This window comes from Mizuhopecten yessoensis, unplaced genomic scaffold, assembly GCF_002113885.1.
Source record: "Mizuhopecten yessoensis strain PY_sf001 unplaced genomic scaffold, ASM211388v2 scaffold3575, whole genome shotgun sequence".
Taxonomy (NCBI): Eukaryota; Metazoa; Mollusca; class Bivalvia; order Pectinida; family Pectinidae; genus Mizuhopecten; species Mizuhopecten yessoensis.
The window spans coordinates 678,759-698,599 of NW_018405113.1; the positions used below are offsets into that span (position 1 = coordinate 678,759).

The 19,841-nt window shown below is 34.1% G+C and overlaps 1 protein-coding gene across 1 annotated transcript; it reads right to left on the reverse strand.

The window, feature by feature from the left end:
- Nucleotides 1-7,522: 7,522 nt before the first annotated feature.
- LOC110447675 lies at nt 7,523-9,682 on the reverse strand. The gene is made up of 3 exons (XM_021493520.1): nt 9,375-9,682; nt 8,810-9,044; nt 7,523-8,631 (listed from the first exon to the last, which is right to left on the reverse strand). The coding sequence occupies exons 1-3, from the start codon at nt 9,459-9,461 to the stop codon at nt 8,399-8,401; spliced, it is 555 nt and encodes a 184-aa protein (XP_021349195.1). The 5' UTR covers nt 9,462-9,682; the 3' UTR covers nt 7,523-8,398.
- Between the last annotated feature and the right edge of the window lie 10,159 nt (nt 9,683-19,841).

Sequence of the window (19,841 nt, forward strand, 5' to 3'; positions counted from 1 at the left end):
AGGAGAAAAAATAATAATGATTTGCTTTATTATGTGTAACATATTACAAAACAGTAACAACGACGCCGACAACCCCTACAGCGTCAACAGCAATTTTACTTACATATCTGTATTAAAGCGGTCTCTTAAAATACTATTGACATCTATTGAAACTGGCAAACAGAGTTACTACAGTTGAAAACCATTTTTATAAGATAAAATGTTAATGAAGTATAAATAAGCAATAATAACACAGTAGACAGGTTCTGGAGGAATGGAAATGTAAACAGTGTAATATGCCAGTTCAAAGATGTTGAATTGTCTGAAAATCTGCCCAAAACATTTCAATAGGAAAGAAGTGAATATCACACCACATCATCCGTGCATGACGTCAAATGTCAAGTTGCCCTGATCAAAAGAACAGATAGAATTCTCTCATGAATATTCTAAAGTGTTCGGTTTAAAAGACAGGCATTGTGCAATGAAATATAAAGCATGTTTTTCAATAGAGTGTATCGCATGCGGACAACTTACAAATGAGGATGTCGTAATACATTGCAGAACAACGAGGCCTATGTACGTATAAGCAAAGCATAGTGTTAATATACAGATTAAGGGGATTTTAAGATGCATATGTTAATCATTTTGATGACAAAATAAGTTATCAATTGATTTAACCGTACGGAACAAAGCTGTTAATTTCTACATATGCAAGTAAATGGTATCTTACACATGAATGATAAACGTTATGCATAACCAGCAATCATTATTCACTCGTTTGTCCCCAAACGCATGTCCTTATGCTGTAGGTTGACGGAAATCTACATCACAATAGAAAAACATATAACAATGTATAATTGTAATAGCAATGTCAATGTCTAAACATACCATCAATGAAGCCATGATTTTTATGAGAGTTGTGTCCCTTTACAGTTGATTGAAGAGGAAATATGACCTGATATAAGCCAATATATTTTAAAGCTAAAATTATGCAGTCGATTATAAATCTGTTTTTTTTTTTTACCAAAACAAATTAGTTAACGTCACAGTACCAAAATCGGAACAGTACCCAAATCGGGACACTTGAAGCAAAAAGTCATAAGAAATTTACATGTTTTGTATAGAAGTATTTTTAAATTGAAAATGTTGATTTAAAGATGCTGATATACCAATAAAACATGATATGAACTTTATTTACTGCCACTTATGGCTACAATCACAGTTTAATTTTGTAAATAATGACGAAAATGTAACGTTCTTAATTGTTGCGCCATGCGCCGTTATTGATTTTCAATTTGTGTATGTGATTTTTCAAAATCCTGTTATTTCACAACTAATGGTAGTTTGGAAAAGAAATTCATTCAGAACGACCCTTGACTCTTTAATATTCCAAACATATGCCATGTTCTGCTAAATACTGTTTTCATCACCAAGTATAAGCCAAAACTGGAAGGGATGTACCGATTTGGGTACAGCTACACCTGGTTCGCGATTACGTAACCATGACTATATTTCCGGTTCTATTTATAGAACCACTCGCTGGAAATATCAGCTTGTTATCAACATGAAAAGATAATAATATCTATTTCGGAAAGTGAACAAATAATAATGGGATCGGTACTATGGTATAAAATACATCAATGTTTCACTATAAAGTGACCCGATTTGGGTACTGTGACGTTAGCATCTTCCAAAAATATTACTGTAGTTGGTTTTTCCTATTCTCTTTTTTCAAACACGAACTGTTTACATAAAATTGGACGTAGACAACAATGTAGTCAATGACTACTTCGACACCAACAGTATATATTTACGATTCCTGTTTGCACGTTTGACACCATGTAGTCCCTATACCAGGAGTCAAGCCCACGCTTAGCATCACACGGGGGTCCAAAGGCTGTTTCTCATGGCTTTGTTAGCAATTATAATTATACCTAACTGACTTCAGAATGAATTATAATCTACTTTAAGACGTTATATCATAACGTTATCATTGTTTTCGTGCTGTATCCAGCTCTGTTGACTGCTTATATGTATTGTAAACCCTCACCCACCAAGCGTAGCTGGGGGTAAGCTGACTGTTGTTGTCAGCCGTAAAACGGGTGCACACACAATCCCACCTTGTTGTGTACATTTCGGGAGGTGTCTGCTACAGGCGCCGTAAATTGTTCAACACACTTGTCACACCACAGGTATACACGTCCTTTTTGTACTGGTACACTCCTTAACAAGTGCATGTTGTCAAAGGCGCGTGTCAATTTGTAGCGAATGACAATGATAGGGGGAGGGTTTTTATAGATTGTCTTCGTTTTGTTTTACATTTATGATATATAAATTACAGAAGCAATGTTATTAGTTAAACAAACGGTGTGAGAAAATGTCAATTTAAGTTACCACTGTTTGGTTTGTTTGAGTTTTACATCCTATTAACAGCTTTGGTAATTTAAGGACGTATCAGGTTTTGGTGGTGGAGGAAAGTCGGAGTTCCCGAAGAAAAACCACCGACCTGCGGCAAGTACCTGGCAACTGCCTCACTTAGGCCTCGAACCCGCGACCTAGTGGTGGAGTGGTAGTGGTAGCAGAATTCATACGCCTTAACCACCTGGCCGCTGCGGCCCTAAATTACCGAAGACTGTGCGTGTATAAAGTGAGAAGATATAACAAGGATGACAAAATATTAGTTAGAACTTGATAAAGTAGGCCGAATGGCCTGATGTAATTTTTTCCGAAATATTTCGAATATAAGTAATGAATCCTGCAATGATACACAGGCAGACGGTGCTTAGCAATATATTATCAACGAATTGCTATTATCCTAATAATATTATTAAGTTAATAGTCATACATAAACAGTGTGATCTATATCGATATGTAAACGAAGCTGTTCAATATGCAATTGATCTGTTGCACAAGCTAATTGGTTTTACAATCACTATACTATTTAGGACGTTTTCTGTTGTTTCCAATTAGCCTTTACCCTGTCATCTTTTGACAACTCTTGTTAGAATTAACTTGACGAAACTGGACAACATATATAATATGTTAGATATCGTGTTTTCTTAACCGATAATCATATATTCATAGGCATCTCCAGACGATATAGAGATAAACTTTGAACGCAGAATGTAAATTCTAATCCTTGACAAGCAAATCATGAAATGAACACATGCTTCTTTGAAATTAGCACCTTACGTGTGTTCCTGTAACGTAAGGGATTTTGTTAATTATATGCGCAGGCGTTAAAATCAGGACACGTGTATAATATGTCGCCCAATGATGCACTCATTTACATAAATAGAAACCGTTGTAACGTCACTTATACTGACATTTGTGAAGAAATTAAAATAAAGTATCAATACACATATGATGACAATCTCAATGACAAGATACAATTGTACATAAAACTCGAAATTAGAGTTAAGTGTTACGTACCTTATATCTATGATAATAGTGTGAGAAGGACATTTCTAACGAAGAGAAAGAAACAAGCTATTACAGTTAAAACAGGTCGGATTACATTTGTATTGACTATTGCAATGATAACCTATCTTCTCTTGTGTTTGTGATACACAGGGTTAACTGGTCCCCCTTCAGTAGCGTTATATTTTAAAACTTCTTCTAAAATAATTAACACTTCTTCGTTATTTTTGTCCTTTGAAGTAACTATATTTCCTTCGAAGGGTATTTAAAGTATATTATACATAAAATATCTGCATTGAGTGTAAAAGTTTAAAAATAAAATGTTAATTGAATTGAACTTGCAAATGTGATTACTTTGTTGATTAGGTCTAGAAATAGACGACTAATTATAATTTTAACTAAGTTCTCTCCTGCAGCGAAACGCACAATGCCTATGGCTATCTGTCAGGGAATAAACAAATTAAACCCGTCCTTGAATGCATTCTATAACATACAGAGCAACCTATCATTACGAGATGGAAGTTATTTTAACATTGCGGGGAGCTATTTTACAAGGCTAGAGAGGTTTAGGGCACAATAACATACCATATGTTATCATGTATATGGTTTATGTGCTGGAAAGCCATTGACGTAAACTTCATTACATGGCAACAACAATTGACATGTTTCAGGGTAAAACCGCGTGAGAGCTCAACCTTATTTGTATCTGGTGATTACGTATACACGAAAGAAAGACGCTCTCGCGACAATAGACCGTGATGACTCACTGGTGAAATTCATGGGGAAACACAGCATCGATAAACAGAAAACCGAAAACAAATACAACGTGATAATGAACAATGGGAACCAAGGAGATAACAAACAAATATATACAACATCAATCACCATTCAACTACTTTTCCGCTGATGATACACTTTTGAGATTATATCATTATATCCACCCAAGACATATGAGTTAGATATATAAAAAGGAGACAAACACGGAACTGGGTGTTACGCATAACAAAGAGTAGTGGGAAAACCCATATCCGATTATGTCATATGAGATATTGAGCATTATCGATAATAGTCTTATCTTATGATTTACAAACACAACACTTGAAAATAGTCTTTTGGTTTCGGTAGCAAACCCGGATACGGGTAACCGGTGGTAAATCAATCTAATAACAACTTGTCTTTTAGTTGAGAAATGTACTCTTGTGTTTTTAAGAATAGTTCATATTAGAACGAGCATTATGTATATATATATATATGAATATACGTCCTAATCTCAAGATTCATTAATATAAAATTGAAATAAAACTATTTTTCTTAATTATATGCATTAAAAAAGATTTCTATGGGTTTGTTTTGAATTATAGGAAATTTAAAAGATTTTTTTAAAAGAAATACTTAAATTTCTTTGGACATCTGACTTAATATGGCATTAAGATAATGCTGCCTGGTACAGCTAGGTCTAGATACCTATCAAAATGAGTTGCAAATAGGTGCACAACTGCTAGATTGGCCAGTTTTTAGATACATAATTATGATTGACGTCATAAGTGCTATGCGGATCACTTGATCTGGCTAGTGCTAAATCGTTAAAGTGTATTTTAATGACATTAAATACATTTATGCAAAAGCCGTTGCTGATGTTTGCTGATTATGATGTCAGGCCCATCCTGTTTTACATGTAGTATATAAAAGAGGATAAAAAATATGATAGCTAGTTAATTGGTATAATGACAACTCATTTCACTACAAAAAGATTTCAAATTATACGTATAAGAAAATCTTACATTTGAGGACTTGCTGTACAAAATATTTCGTGTATGTTTTACATCATACACGTTAGTTTTCCATGAAATTTGATATCAATACTTTGTTTTTGCACTTAATGTGCATCAAGGTAAATTTGATTCCCATGTTACGTTCTATCTATTGAGATGTATTACATTTGATTATGAACACGTGCATCGCTCATAAAATTCCTCAATACACATAAACTACATGATCTTAAGTTTATAATGTATATACATGTAGATATATGATAAAAAGTTATTTGGCAAGCAGTGTAATTCTAAACATAAATCATTTAAAATTCTATCTCGAAAAACTCAGAAAATTATATCTTGCAGGTAAATAAGGAAAAACCGTAAATTAACTTTCTTGTTATTTATCGTCGGTAGCTTCTGCCTACCCTTTAAAAAGGACATAAATCTAATCTAAACGAAATATCATTAAAGATGTCCGGCTATTTTTGTTCAATCGATAACACAACATAGAAAACTCCCGGATGTCCTTGTATTTATCTCCGTGTCTAGATGACATCTTAATATATATTTTGACACCATTTATATTCTGATTGGCAGTTTAGAATGTGGCTTGTTATAAGGTTGAGTCTTTTATATGTACAGACATGTAATGGTCATGATAATAAATGGCAAATTGATATTTGTGAAAACGTTCCTATTACAAAAGTTTAAATCTTGATAAATAGAATGTATGAACCATGCCCAACGTTAGCATGTTAATATATGAAACCTGCCTCGTTTACAGTCAATTGTATTCTATAAACTCTTTATTTTGTTTACGGGTAAGCAAGCTACGGTAAATATCACAACTGCAACTTAATCGTGTCACAGTATAATAGCGGGTTGGATATCTGATGTTTTTCTTAATCAATGCATGAAATAAAAAAAACAGATTTGATTCCCAGAGATTTAAAAAAAAAGTTATTTCATCAAATGGCATGTTCGTAAGGCACTGGACACTTCCTGTTGTCAGTCTGTTTTCATTTCAGAATATTTTATTGTACTGATTTCATGTACAAAAGGAATTGGGCAACAGGCATAGCCTAAATAAGCCCTCTCCTTACAAAACATAACAGTATATACATATCATATAAATGTTACTTTAACAGATGTTTCTTTAAGTATTAAAATAAGACTAAAATCAATTTGTTGCATCTCGATGTGGTATTTTAGCTAGCATAACTGTTTTATGACATTTCCGTGAGATGATTTTGAATTTTTAGACGTCTTTAAATGACCTTTGCTAATGCTAAAACGCAAAATCCTAAACTTACAAATATATGAACACTCCATGAATGACGCTAGCCCGGGTGTTACATGTATAATTTAACATAACTATGTAATTGTATAACTGCCCTACATATCAGCGATTTGTGTTTATAAGTATATAATCAATTTTGATGATAATATGATATATTTCAAACCATAAAACGTGAACGAACTCTATATTAATGGTATTTTTTTTTTTTTTCGCTTTGAACATCAAAACGAATTCAAATACTTCATGAATATTTTAACCACATAGTATAACATGTCTAAACAATGAATATAAGTCTAATGCTGATCTGACTCGAGTTGAAATTTTCGAGAGTCAATCGGTTTAAGTAAATATTTTAGGCAACAAAATTAAGATATTTAAGGTTGACAGTGGTCCTTATCTTTTCAGATACACTGTTTCTCATTTATGTGATTTCATTATATACTTTTCAATCATAAGATTTTACTAAAGATACTGCTACGAAACACTTACAAATACTACTGTTTTACGAACATAGAATGATGTGACACTGTGTATAACCTGGTGTCTATGGCTGTTATCTATGTTAATTTTCCCCTAATGTTATCCTTCCAGACAATATAGCAACGCATTTATCGTATAGTTCTTGTATTTAGCACTGGGCAGATGGGCTAATTTATCACAGGAGTGAACAGCAGAAACAGCCAATAACAAACATAGGTATCAATTGTAAAGAGCGAAACTAACACTGGATGATTACAAATTTTAACAGTGAAGGATGAAGGAATTTTGCATGGGCGAAAATGTCCTGTTATACATTTTTCATTTACATGAAGTCGATATCGTTTAAAATGGGGACTTACTCACAAATGTTGGTAACAACACTTATTGTATTAAGATTTTCGAGAGAATGAATTCGAGATGAGGAAGGACAAAACAAAACCTGACGTTTTGAAATGGACAATTGAAGAATGCTCAAATCCCTAAAACCACTTGAAATATTTGAATACATGGCATGGTTGTTTGTCATACAATGGATCGGAAACGCATTGTTTATGGAATTAATCAGAAACCAAAACTATTTGGAACTTGTTTAAGATTTTTTATTTGTTCTGATCTCATTTGGTATGATAACATTCAAAACATTCACAAGCATCCAGGCGTATACATTCAAACAAATTCTTCTGGAGATATCAACACATTCATACGATAACAAATGATCGACAAAATAATGTTTAGCAAACACATATATCCCATCCATTCATGCTTATCATCAGGTCGATAATACATGTCAAACATTTGTTTTACGTTCTAACGCAAACAGTATGGCTGTATAAATCAATATTATAACTTACACTACTTATCTAGAGTCACGTTCTCATCTCACTTACTCACACTCCTACACTTAGAAGCAAATGAGCAATCATGGGATAAGCCTCGCTTGACGTCTTGAAGTCTTATGACTATTTCGACCTATGACTCGTGGCACCATAATACGATAAACCACTGCAAGCACATTATTTGTTCATGTTCTTGTTCTGTTGGTTCAGCTTTTTTATCGTCTCTCATTGCGGAAATACAACAGTCAGAGAACTACCGTCCTTATAAACCAATTCCATTCTAATATCAAAGACCACTAATGATATGCGTGATACTTCAGGTAAATACGTCTCAGAGTCCAGTTTCAGATGGTCTGTTACTAGTTAAAGCTTTCCTGCAAATCCGTATCGATATTGCCGCGAGGGTCCTTGATTCAGTCATCACGGAGACTTCGAGTATCCTGGAGGCAGTTCAGCGATAACCTGGAGTTGTTTTTAAGACATTCCCTGGTTAAAGCGACATGGCTTTTCCTGAGAACTGTATTTGGGAGTATCAGGAAAATAGTCTGAGCAAGATTTTGGAGTCAGGCTCACATTTTTAAAGTGTCATAAGACGATGAAATGTTTCCAATTGATTTCATCAGTTCTCAAGACACAACTGGTTGTTCAAAGCTTTCAGACTGCGAGAACTTCCACAGTTTGATATTCCTTCTAAAAATTTCCTCATATGCTAGGTCATCTGTTTCTGGAATTTTCGCGACGAACAAAGATCGCGAAGTTACGGAGGCAAAAGAGTCACTTAGGTTTTGTTCTGTACCACAAAAACTTTCATCACTGTCAGAATCCACGCAACCCATATCTTCGGTCGAGCTGGAGGAATCTAAAACAATAAGAATAAACTTGTTTGTTAGTTTTGAGATAATACATTTCCTTTTATTTCAAAATGACACTGTTGAAAATATATTCAATTATGCAGAATTATGTTCAAACAGAACATGTGTTCTTTACTTTGGTTCTTAAACTGAAGGCGATTAAAAAAAATAACAGGTATTACTTACCAATGCTACAAAAAGACCCGCTGAAGCTCCATGTCATTCGTTTTTGTTGGAAATTTGTGGAATGTTCTGGGATTGATTCATCACTGTTGACAAATTCTCTCCTCCCATTGACAAACGATAACTTTTTCTTCAATGGTCTGTGGGAACTTGGACGTCGTTTGGCTAAGCTCTGGATGGTGTCGTTGATGTTGATGAGCTGTTTCATTAACATCACGTCTTGTTGTCTGAGGTCGGCCTGAAATAATAATAGATTGAAGATGTAAATTCATACGGTACAGCGTGTGTCAGTGATACTATTCAAAAGATACCCTTTTTGTGAAGAACAAGTCTAGTTTTAGAAATGTGTGGTGATTACAATTAATAATAAAATCAAAGTATAAGAAATCAATTTAAAGATAAAAAAATATGTTTTTCTAATAACTAGATAATTAAAGTATCTATTGTAAGAAACTAACAGAGGACAATTCCAAGTGTCACTAAATAAAAAATACAGATTTTAAAATGAATTTCTAAACTAATATAGACATTTTTTTCATATTACAAAACAAATGAAAGTACAAATTACCATTTCACTCCGCAGTGTTGCCAGAGCACCGTTTATCCTATCAGTAGCAGAACCGCTAGCTGGAGCTGATGTCAGTACAGAATCCATTGTAAACCTGACGTTGACTTTTCTTACTCTTTATGGCTCTAATAGCAGGTACGTGTTACCTGTAATGTGTTTCGTTTATAACTGAAGATTTACCTGGTGCTTTCACTCCTATATATACTGTGGGACGTTAACACCTCACTACAAAGCACCAGGTGATCCGACTATGTGTGCTACAATACACCTGTGCCCGGTAACGTGTCGACAGGTAAACTGTCTGCTGGGTCGAGGCTCCCTCTGATACCGGCGTGTCCAATCATATTTATGTGTAACATAGCATAATGATATAAGGGGGATATTAACAGTAGGAGTCCGGCTTCGCTGTGGTCTAAACAGCTATCGTAGAACGGCAGTCGGTCCTTGAACTTTGTGTCATAGGGATGTTGACTCCATGAAAGATTATTATTTTGTGTCAAGGAATTCAAAACAACTTTTTGTCTATTTTTTAAGCTACAATTAAAAATTGAAATGATTGTTAAATATTAAAGTTTAAAAATTGAAAGTTCGGGTCTTGATATTGTAACAGATGTTTTATTTTATTATATTCTAATCGAACATTTTCTTTCATTTCACATTAATATATATTCCTGTTATTGCTCGATATATGGAATATTTTCCATAAAAATACATTTTGTTGTTTTTTATTCCTTACATTATTAAAAAGCAGACATTCAATAACGTCCTTTAGACGTCCCGTAAATTTGATACGAGTTACCTGGGATTCCCACTTTTTTGTGTGTCTTTATTTGGATAGTTCCGCTGTATTTGTCCAATCTGCCCTTGGCGCTGACTGATATATTACAGTGACTATAATTAATTTAACTCTTTCAGAACATCTAGGCTCCCCTTACTGTCGACGCTATATATTGATCTAAATGGTTCTTCGTTCCCATAACTGTATACACAGATGGACAAAAATGATGAAGCCTTTCTGAGATATTCATCAAAACGAACAAAACGAACGCAACCACGTTGAATTTTGTTTATCTTGAAGTTCTACAGAAATGTACTTCGTTTCATCTCGATTACAAGAGAACCCTTGATTTCATTATCATCATTATAAGGTTTTTGATATAGCGCTCCTTCCAATTAAAACAAACCACTCTACGGGGATTTAAATAACATAGATATACAATTCTTATATGTATCATCATTGCCCAAACGACAATTATATATATCGGGTTTTATGTTTACTCGTTATATCTGTATTTCATTGTGCTAAATCGTCTTTAGCAATCAACTGAAAAAAATGACTTTAAATACTTAAAACACATTTCAAACAATCAGATTTAAAAATTAGTTAACATACACTTCGGATTTCCCAATATGTATATGATTCTTGTGATATGATATCAGTTAAAGCGTGTGTATTGCTAACAATATATGTCAGTTTAGTCATGTTTATCGTGCATTCTTCATATAATTTCATTTAGACTTTCTGCCATGGCGTTATAGGAAACGTGTTTGACACTCACAGATTTTTTTTATTGTGAATACACACACGCCGTTATACGAGTAAAAATGTATTCTTAAGGTTTTCCCTAAACAATGACGTGTCCTTTGCATACTAATTCGTAAAAAAGTTGGATATTTCCTAATGCGGGGGATGTGGTAATGCATTTATCTACAAGTTAGTATATACAATATTGTTACGTTTCGCACGTATATGAAATCATATTAATATATGCACGTAATTAGCATACTGTACACCATGATATTATTCACATGCAACACGACACCACATCCGACAGAATATTTCGTAATTAAAATTATTCATAGTGATTAATTAACTCATTTACTTGACTAACAGCCGACCTACTCAACGCGTAATGTATCATATAACCTCACTAATAAAATTCACAAGCCGACACTTTTGATGTTTATTTTACCGCTATACTTAGTTGTACACAATAGTGATCGTAAATGGATTATCATGACAAATATTTACGTCACTTACAATGAATTAAACAGGAAAAAACCCGGAAGTTACTTCCGGCGGTGGTTTTAATGCTATTTACACATTATATCAAACCATACACTTTATAAGATGTCGGTGTATTGTTACAAATTCTTTCCAAATAAAGCATTGACATTTCTTCTCTAATTAAAAATTGAAAAAAACAAACAAACACAGCAACATCTTCGTGTATAATACTGGCATGTGACACTTATAGTTATTGCTACATTAGACATATGAATTATTGTTTTCCTCATAAAAAGGTGTCATTGAATATTATCTTGATAACAGAAATAACAATGCTTCATAAAGTTATTTAGCTGTAGCACATGCTATTAGTGAATTTACTATTCTGAAGAAAACAAATGTTTGAATATGTTTGAAAATGAAAACAGGAGATATAATGCTTTGAAAAAACAAGGTAATCTTCCATATGTTATTCCATAGGACGGTTTCAATGGTATTTAAGACTGCAAGCGCATATAGGGATCTGATGCATACAAAAGCAGAGGCAGAAGTTTTCGCATTAGTGAACTAAATGCCCTACATAATGATAAAATAACACGTTCCAAGCTCGGTGGGAAGGAACCTTGTATCCCCTACTCATTTGTAGGGCCACATGCGTTTTATGAAATATAATTGATCTACCCGAAGTTTGAGACAATATTGCCGGTAAAGATTGGTTTTATAATCCACATACATCTGTTGGTTCTCTCTTTACACGATTGCGTCACTACGTGGGGCAGAGCAAACATGTGTCTCCGCATGAATTAGAGACTAACACATGATCCCCAATAATTTGGAATTATTTTTGTATACGTTAAAGAGTGGCAATCGGTACATTTTGGCTATAACCCTGCTCCTAATGTATTTATTTCTCTCAGTTCTATTTCGAATTCATAGGGACGCGATTTAATTTATTATACGTTCGGTCGTCATATAGAAATCATAAAAAATATTGACTCGAGAATACATTCCATTTTCCGAAAGTTTGGCATATTTCCAATCCAAAAAAGGACGTGATAACATAATATTTCCTTGGGTGGGAGTGACCTTGTTTGACAAAAAAATAGATGCAACATAATTTATAGGAATGAATACGCATGTTAATGACACTCAAATACTGAAAATTAACTGCATTTAGTAAATAATCCAGAAGCTATTACATACGCAAATATCATTTATACCGATACAGTGTCTAGTAACTTCTTGTCACGATACAAAAACTAATAATATTTTTTTTACATTTTATTGACAAAAAGCTCTTTCTGGATCACTGAGGTATATTATGACCCTGACCAAAATAGATTTTATTTTGATGTTTATTAAAATGTTCAATAACAAGTAAATTGGATTTGAAGGTGTCATTTCTTAATATTAGAGTAATATCAAACTAATAAACAAACGAAGCAATAACGTTGTGACGCCCTATCTATAGATGTTTGCAGATAATACACGCATGACAGAATATAACGATAATAAGTTAGTAAAGAAAAAAATATTTACCATTAGCTTTTAACGTTTTGCTGAAATGTTTACACACTGACGTAAGTTTAATGCTGTTTGAACATCAATTCTCTGTGCTGACTAACACCTGTGTGGAAATAAATCATTGTCTCTTTAGGTTGGGATAAAATCTGTGACTTAAATGCGTATCATATTTAATGTATATTGATTTGATGATGTCATGGCTTATATCAATGTGGACATATATTTCTATGGGATACAATATATCTAGTAATGAAGCTATCACAGCTTAGAGCATAAAGCCTGTTATACAGGTTATGTACAGTACAGAAGTAAAACCAAGGATGCAGTGTATCGTGCTATTTATCTATCTTCAGTCAGACCTGCTTGTTTTATTTTTCGCTGTACTATGATCCATGGGTATACATTATATCTTTTTAGATATTTAAACGTTAAACACATTGTTTGTTTCAGAACAGTTCGTTTGTAAAACAATCCTCCGTTCAGATATCTTATTTGTAACCCAAAAAATATTGTTTTCTACACACTGTTCTGCCTATGGCCATCACTTGTTTTTGAATACATACTTACTTAACTGCCTCGATCCGTCCGTATATTGAGATGAGCCCCCAAAAACAAACAAAGGATTTACACTGATATGTAACAGGAAGTTTGAAGGGAAATAATTGAGCCATGCAGAAAATATTGGAACTATAGGTCGATAAAACAATAGGCAACAAGAAAGGAAGAGATAAGTATTAAAGTGGGGTAAATATCAACCCCATATACACACATCCATATACCCCTCTCCTACCCAATATCATCAAGAAAACCCCGAACACACCCACCCATACAATCTGCTCTCACACAATCTTCTCATTAAGTCCCATTATAAAACCAGTTGCTGCCCCCCCTCCACACCATACCCACACACGCTGATCCCATCCCAATCCACTTCATCCCCCATCCCCCACCTCCACTTCTCCCCCTTAGCCATACACACCATTCCAATCCAACCTCTTCCCAACCTCTCCTACCCCACATTAAAGCCCACCATCTCCTTACTAAATCCCATCGAGACACAAGTTGCTCAGGACGGATTAGCATGTCGATGCTATTTTGGCATCCGAATTTTATGCTGTAATATTGTGTGTTTATCTAATTTCACATCTTAGATTAAAACAGTTTAAGCCTTGGTTCTAAAATCTGGATTAAGATATTTTCCCATGTATAATTGTTTATCTATAGAAGTAAAGGGTCAATCGTCACTTCACCTCCCAGTGACCGATGGGTCTTTAATAAGTATATAGGTTTAATCATCAAGAGTTTATATCAAGGATGGGTGCAGTGTATGTACTATGGGCCATCTAATTGCCTATATTTACTTGTGCAAATATTATCCTTGGATCTCAACATGATAACGTATTTCTTTACCCGATAGGATAATTAACGGTTACTGTGATATGAACCTATATACCCCTTTAACAGTAAGCTGTATACTGCAAAATATTCGTCTTTATGACGGTATTTGAAGTGTATCGATCATTTATAAGTAAATGAATATATTCATCAGTCTTCGACTTATTGACTTGAAAGAGAAAAGCTGATACCAAAGTATGCATATAATATTTATCTCCCGCAAGGTATCAAACTTCTGATGTCAGCAATACATGTTATATACACTTTAAGCCAAGCTGTTTACACAAATTTAAATATAATACCATTATTTTTACCTCCATACCATGGGTATTATTTATTAACTTTGAATAATCGATCTGAAATTCAAAGCTGTCATGTTTTGTTCGTATTAGCGTTAACTGTATTACTGTGTAAACATCCGCATTGTAATTAAATAATGTAATGATTTGTTCTTAATTAGTTGCCTGACTATGACAAATAGCTGCACCTGACATTTATCTCATAATATATTTCTATCGCTAATTTTAATAGGAAAAAATAATGATAGATGGTATGTCATCCCACTGTGTCTTTAATTGTAAAATCAATAACACCGTACCTGGTTTTCCCACTGCAACTGCCGAATATAATCCCGAAGCTGAACTTACTCTGGCAAAATTGACACGAATTCAAGTTTTAAAAACATGATCTACTGCAAGTAACAGTTGTAAATTTGTTATGATCTATAGGATGTTTTAGGCACATGTCTCAAAATGGAGTTTTAAGATGCGGATTAAAGGAGAGAGCATATGCAGGCTTAGCCTGCTAGTTGCTTCTATTGAATACGTTTTGTCAATACAATGTTTCTTTAATTAAAGTAGAAATTAATTTAATTTGACTTTTAGTACTAATGATTGGTTGAAATAGATGTTTCCTTAGTGACTGTCATAAACTTATAACTAATTTTACAGGTAAAATATTAAAAAGAATCAAAAAAAGATCTGAAAAGTAATTTGATGTTATTATTACTAAAATAGTTCTGACTTAGGACAATGGTTCATTGTATTTTCGATTCGTTTACTCATAGATATGATATATGAAGCAGATAAATAAAATGTCAGGGGTCTAGCAAAACATTGCTTCTCTACAAATATCTTAGAATACAGTGTCAACAATATGCTATTATTGAGATGAGCCGTGGGAATAGAAATCATTCAAATGTGCGTGTTAGATTTTGGCGAAATGTAAGCTCACTAATCGACTAAAGTCAGAGTCAAAATTTCACAATCGGTTTCCGTCGAGACTTTGGTGCCTACCACCATCCGGGCTTGTGGTTTTCTGTGAGAGCTAACTACAGCGTCGCGTCACTGTACGTTAAACCCCGAGCCAAGCCAGTACACATACTTATAGATATGTTGTCAATTAGCATATAGGCTCTGTACTACCGCCGCCAGACAACAAACATAATAAAGAGGGTCATTCAGTGCTGAACATGTAAACAAAGGTAGTGCAATATAATCAACAGGCTAACTTGACGACAGTGATTATGAGTCTAACATGTGTAGGTTATGGGGATATAGAGTTCTAGTTCGGTAAATTCGATACTGGCTTTGTGAATGCAGAAATAAATATAATAGATTCATTTCTAGATAATGCAATCGTTAACCAAGAAAATTCTTTGAAGTAACGGAAAAGGTATGGTATAACAATGGTATGTCTTAAAAATACACAGAAGCTTAAGAGTATGTTTTTCCCATTATAGTACATTTCTACGAAGCGATTTAAGTAGCAGCCTGTGTGTTGGTGGAAAATTTTGTTCCGCAACTCGAAATGAAAACTTTATAACGTCATGCTTCACATTTGAATAATGTCAAGATTGTTTTTAAGAAGTTTCTAGGTAGATTCAAAAAAAGGAAAAAGGAAAAAAAGGGGGCCGAACAGGAGGTCACCGGGTACATATACATGAGATAACATTATATTACATATTTGCCCGGTACACACTTGGTACATGGAAGGGGAAAATTAAAGAAAGAAAAAAAAAACCCAAAACAAATAAAATAAAATTCAAAAATAAAAAAGAACGTAAGAAAGAAAAGCATCGAATGCTTGAGAACGTTTCGCGTATCGTGAACTTTACATCACAATTGTTAGGCATGTATAATGCTTAGAAAGTGAGTTATCAGCGCCAATAATAACAGATTATAACAGGACGAGTAGAAATTACCCGTTATCAGTCTAGACGAGTGTAATGGGTTTTTAACGGCAGGATATAACCAATCCTCTTTATTGATCAGCTATCGACGCTGGGCGATACACTTTTGTTGTAAGCTGACACGCCCTGTGAAGAAACAGACTACAGAACACACCAATTTATAACCAATCCTCAAATACAAGTTTACTTTCACACCGGAACAAATTTATACAAGTGATATTAGATAGACATTTTAAAGTTTATACTATTATAGTATATTTACCTATCGACGTACACACATGAACATGAATTATCTGGAGTAAGTTATATCTTTTAACTGCTGTCTAAATGTTGAAACAGGAAAATCCTGAAGTGGAAACAAATAATTCGAACAAACAGTCGATCGTACTAATCGCAGGCTGCAAATAGTCTTCCCCAACCTGCGTCCTTGAACACTGTGTTGTACATTTTTCAGCTATCGTATAGTAATGAATCCAAATGTACCCGTTGAACATAAAACATGGTATTGGTTCTTAGTAAGACTACTACTTGGTTGGGGTTAAATTCGTTTGCTTATTTGGTTAAAACGTAAGTGTTTGGAGTTTGCAAAAATACATATCCTTTTACAACTGAAAGGCAAAGCGAAAATGTCAGTTTACTCTTTTTAATAAATGCGTATATAAAACATGCAACTTTGTCAACATCTGCATTGGATGACAAATATTTGTTCATACGTTGCATTTCAGATAATGACAACGCTTTTTAGAAATATAGTCCATGTTGCAATAACTCAAAAATATAAAGTGAATGTTGAAGATTTGTCATTTTCCATTGGCACGCTACCAACCACAATGTCATAAATTTATGAGCACTTAATGTATGCAGGTCTATGCTATCACCATATGGTATAATAAAAATACTACAAAACTTTCTGAACTGTTCATATCAGTAACATGTCAATTTTGTGCTGACACGAAAACATAAAACCTACAATAGTGACCTTGTCTATATCTGTACAACCATTAGGGTTGTATTACATGATCCGTGTTGCATCTAAACAAACCGGAAGTTCCAGCATTATAAATAGCATCAACTCTCATTTATATACGGATGTGAGAAAATAGTTAATGTAAACAAATTGTAAAAAGTTACAGTTATTTCCGATAAAATCTGGTTCAGGTACATGATTGACCGAATACACGTCTACTGTTTTCTGACGTACTTGGGAAAGTATAGCCCACCCGGATCTGCTTGCGTACGTATTTTCGTGTGACCTTGATACAGGTACAAAACACATTAACCCGAGTACTGATTCATAATAGAATCAGTCATACAAAAAATGTCAAATTAAATGAACCTTATTTTATTTCGTGCCGCTGATGACATTAAGATAAATGTGTTCAATTAAATAATAAAAAGAAATATAGGCTAAGTACGTACTGACGTCATTTTCTCCACTTAACACTTATGGTTAAATGCTTTAAGGTTTTAACGAACCCTAGGTGAGCGAAAACACATTCTATCAAAAAGACAATTTGCAGCCTCAATGATTTCAAATAACTTATGTTTGAAAATTGACGCTACTAACACATAATAATAATATACAACATGCTATATAGCGCACTATCTAGCTAACATAAGCGCTTTACAGTAAATAGATATACAATTAATACAATTAACATATACATTAATCAATACAGGTTTTGAGGAATTCACAGGAGCTGCCTTATCAGACGCTAACTACTAGTCCTATTCCACCTGTCTCATATCTTCCTGTGTGAGTATGCCTGTCAGTGAGCTGGAGAGGTAATGTGTTCTGTTTGTAGTGGGACCGTGCTTCCAACGGCATCATGTATAGTGCCACCTCACTTGAATGCAACAGCACAGATACGACAACATCCACCCCAGACCAATGTATACTCAACCTGGTTTGTTGGAGTTGTGTGGGCAGGAAAAAACACTTTCTCTGAATATCCATGCGAACGACGACTTCGGGTGTACTATAACATGTACTAATAATAATCCTCTTCAACATACGATAAATTTACACTCTTAATGTACTTATTGTATTTTTCACTTAACTGTTTTTTAATGAATCGCAGGTGACCGTATTGCATACTAAATTGCACACTCAATTGCATACTGAATCCCCCAACAAAATATAGTATAAGTACATTGGGCAAAGGGACACGGCCATTCAAATACATCCTGATACACTGGACATACTCTGTCATATGGGGACATTTGTTACTTCTCCATAAGTGGCGGAAGATGGTGTGTATCTACGTAAGAAGAAACAATTAGCGGCCGCTGACATTATATTTTAGTATAGTTTGATTGTGAGGTGACCATACTGTAAGCAAATTGACCATTTTTAAATACAAATATCTTGTACATTCGTAGAAAATGTATGAATTATTTCGTCGAGTAGAAACAAGCAAATCGTGTCTATCGTGCTGTCGAAAAAGATGAAAAAGAAGTAAAAAGAGAGCATGGTGTAAATTAAAGAATCATTTTTGTCCATATGGCAATTGATTTGGAAGACATCTAAAATTAAAAATATAATATTATAAATTGTGATTGACTCTTTATTTAAGTGGCAAGCAACAGAAAAATTTCTGAAATATACATGAAACAGAAATATATATACAGATAAGTCAAAGAGAAAAACTATTTCTACATATATATATATAACTGAATTCTTTATGCTTTATCTATGTTATGATAAAACAAAAAGAGCAGTATGTGTGTTAGCCCGATACTCATATACATTACGCCTTACCGAAACAGGTATATACCGGACACATACCCGACTTGGTACCCCGTTACTACCAGCTTTGGGGGCAGCCCGTTTGACAAATAGATACTTGATTGCGATTGAGTTACACGACGGCCCTTAACGGGGTCCGAAATAGATACAGTATCGTGTAGTGACGTACATTCCGGAATCCAAGGGGTTAAACAGACAGGTTTAGGAAGTCCGGACAGTAATCCAAATGTTTGTTCAGTGCTCATGAATTCAAATTAAAGGAAATCCACCGTACATCGGTAGATGGATACATAGTGCACGTGTTTGTCTGGAAATTGTAAATTGGGTAGGGAGATAGCACGGACATGGCATAGCGTCTAGGAGAAATGCAAAAACGCGCAAAGACTGTTATCGGGTTAATACGGTTGACGCAATTTATTTTTGTTTTAACAATTTTCTTATATAACGTTCAGATGTTCATGTACAAGAACCCTTATTATAGGTGCTTATTGAACGTTGAAATCTGAAAGGACTAAAATCGATTTGCTATTGGGCCATATTGATTGATAATGGACTATTCGGACAATGACATAGCATGATATTGTGTTCCTCTGATGACAA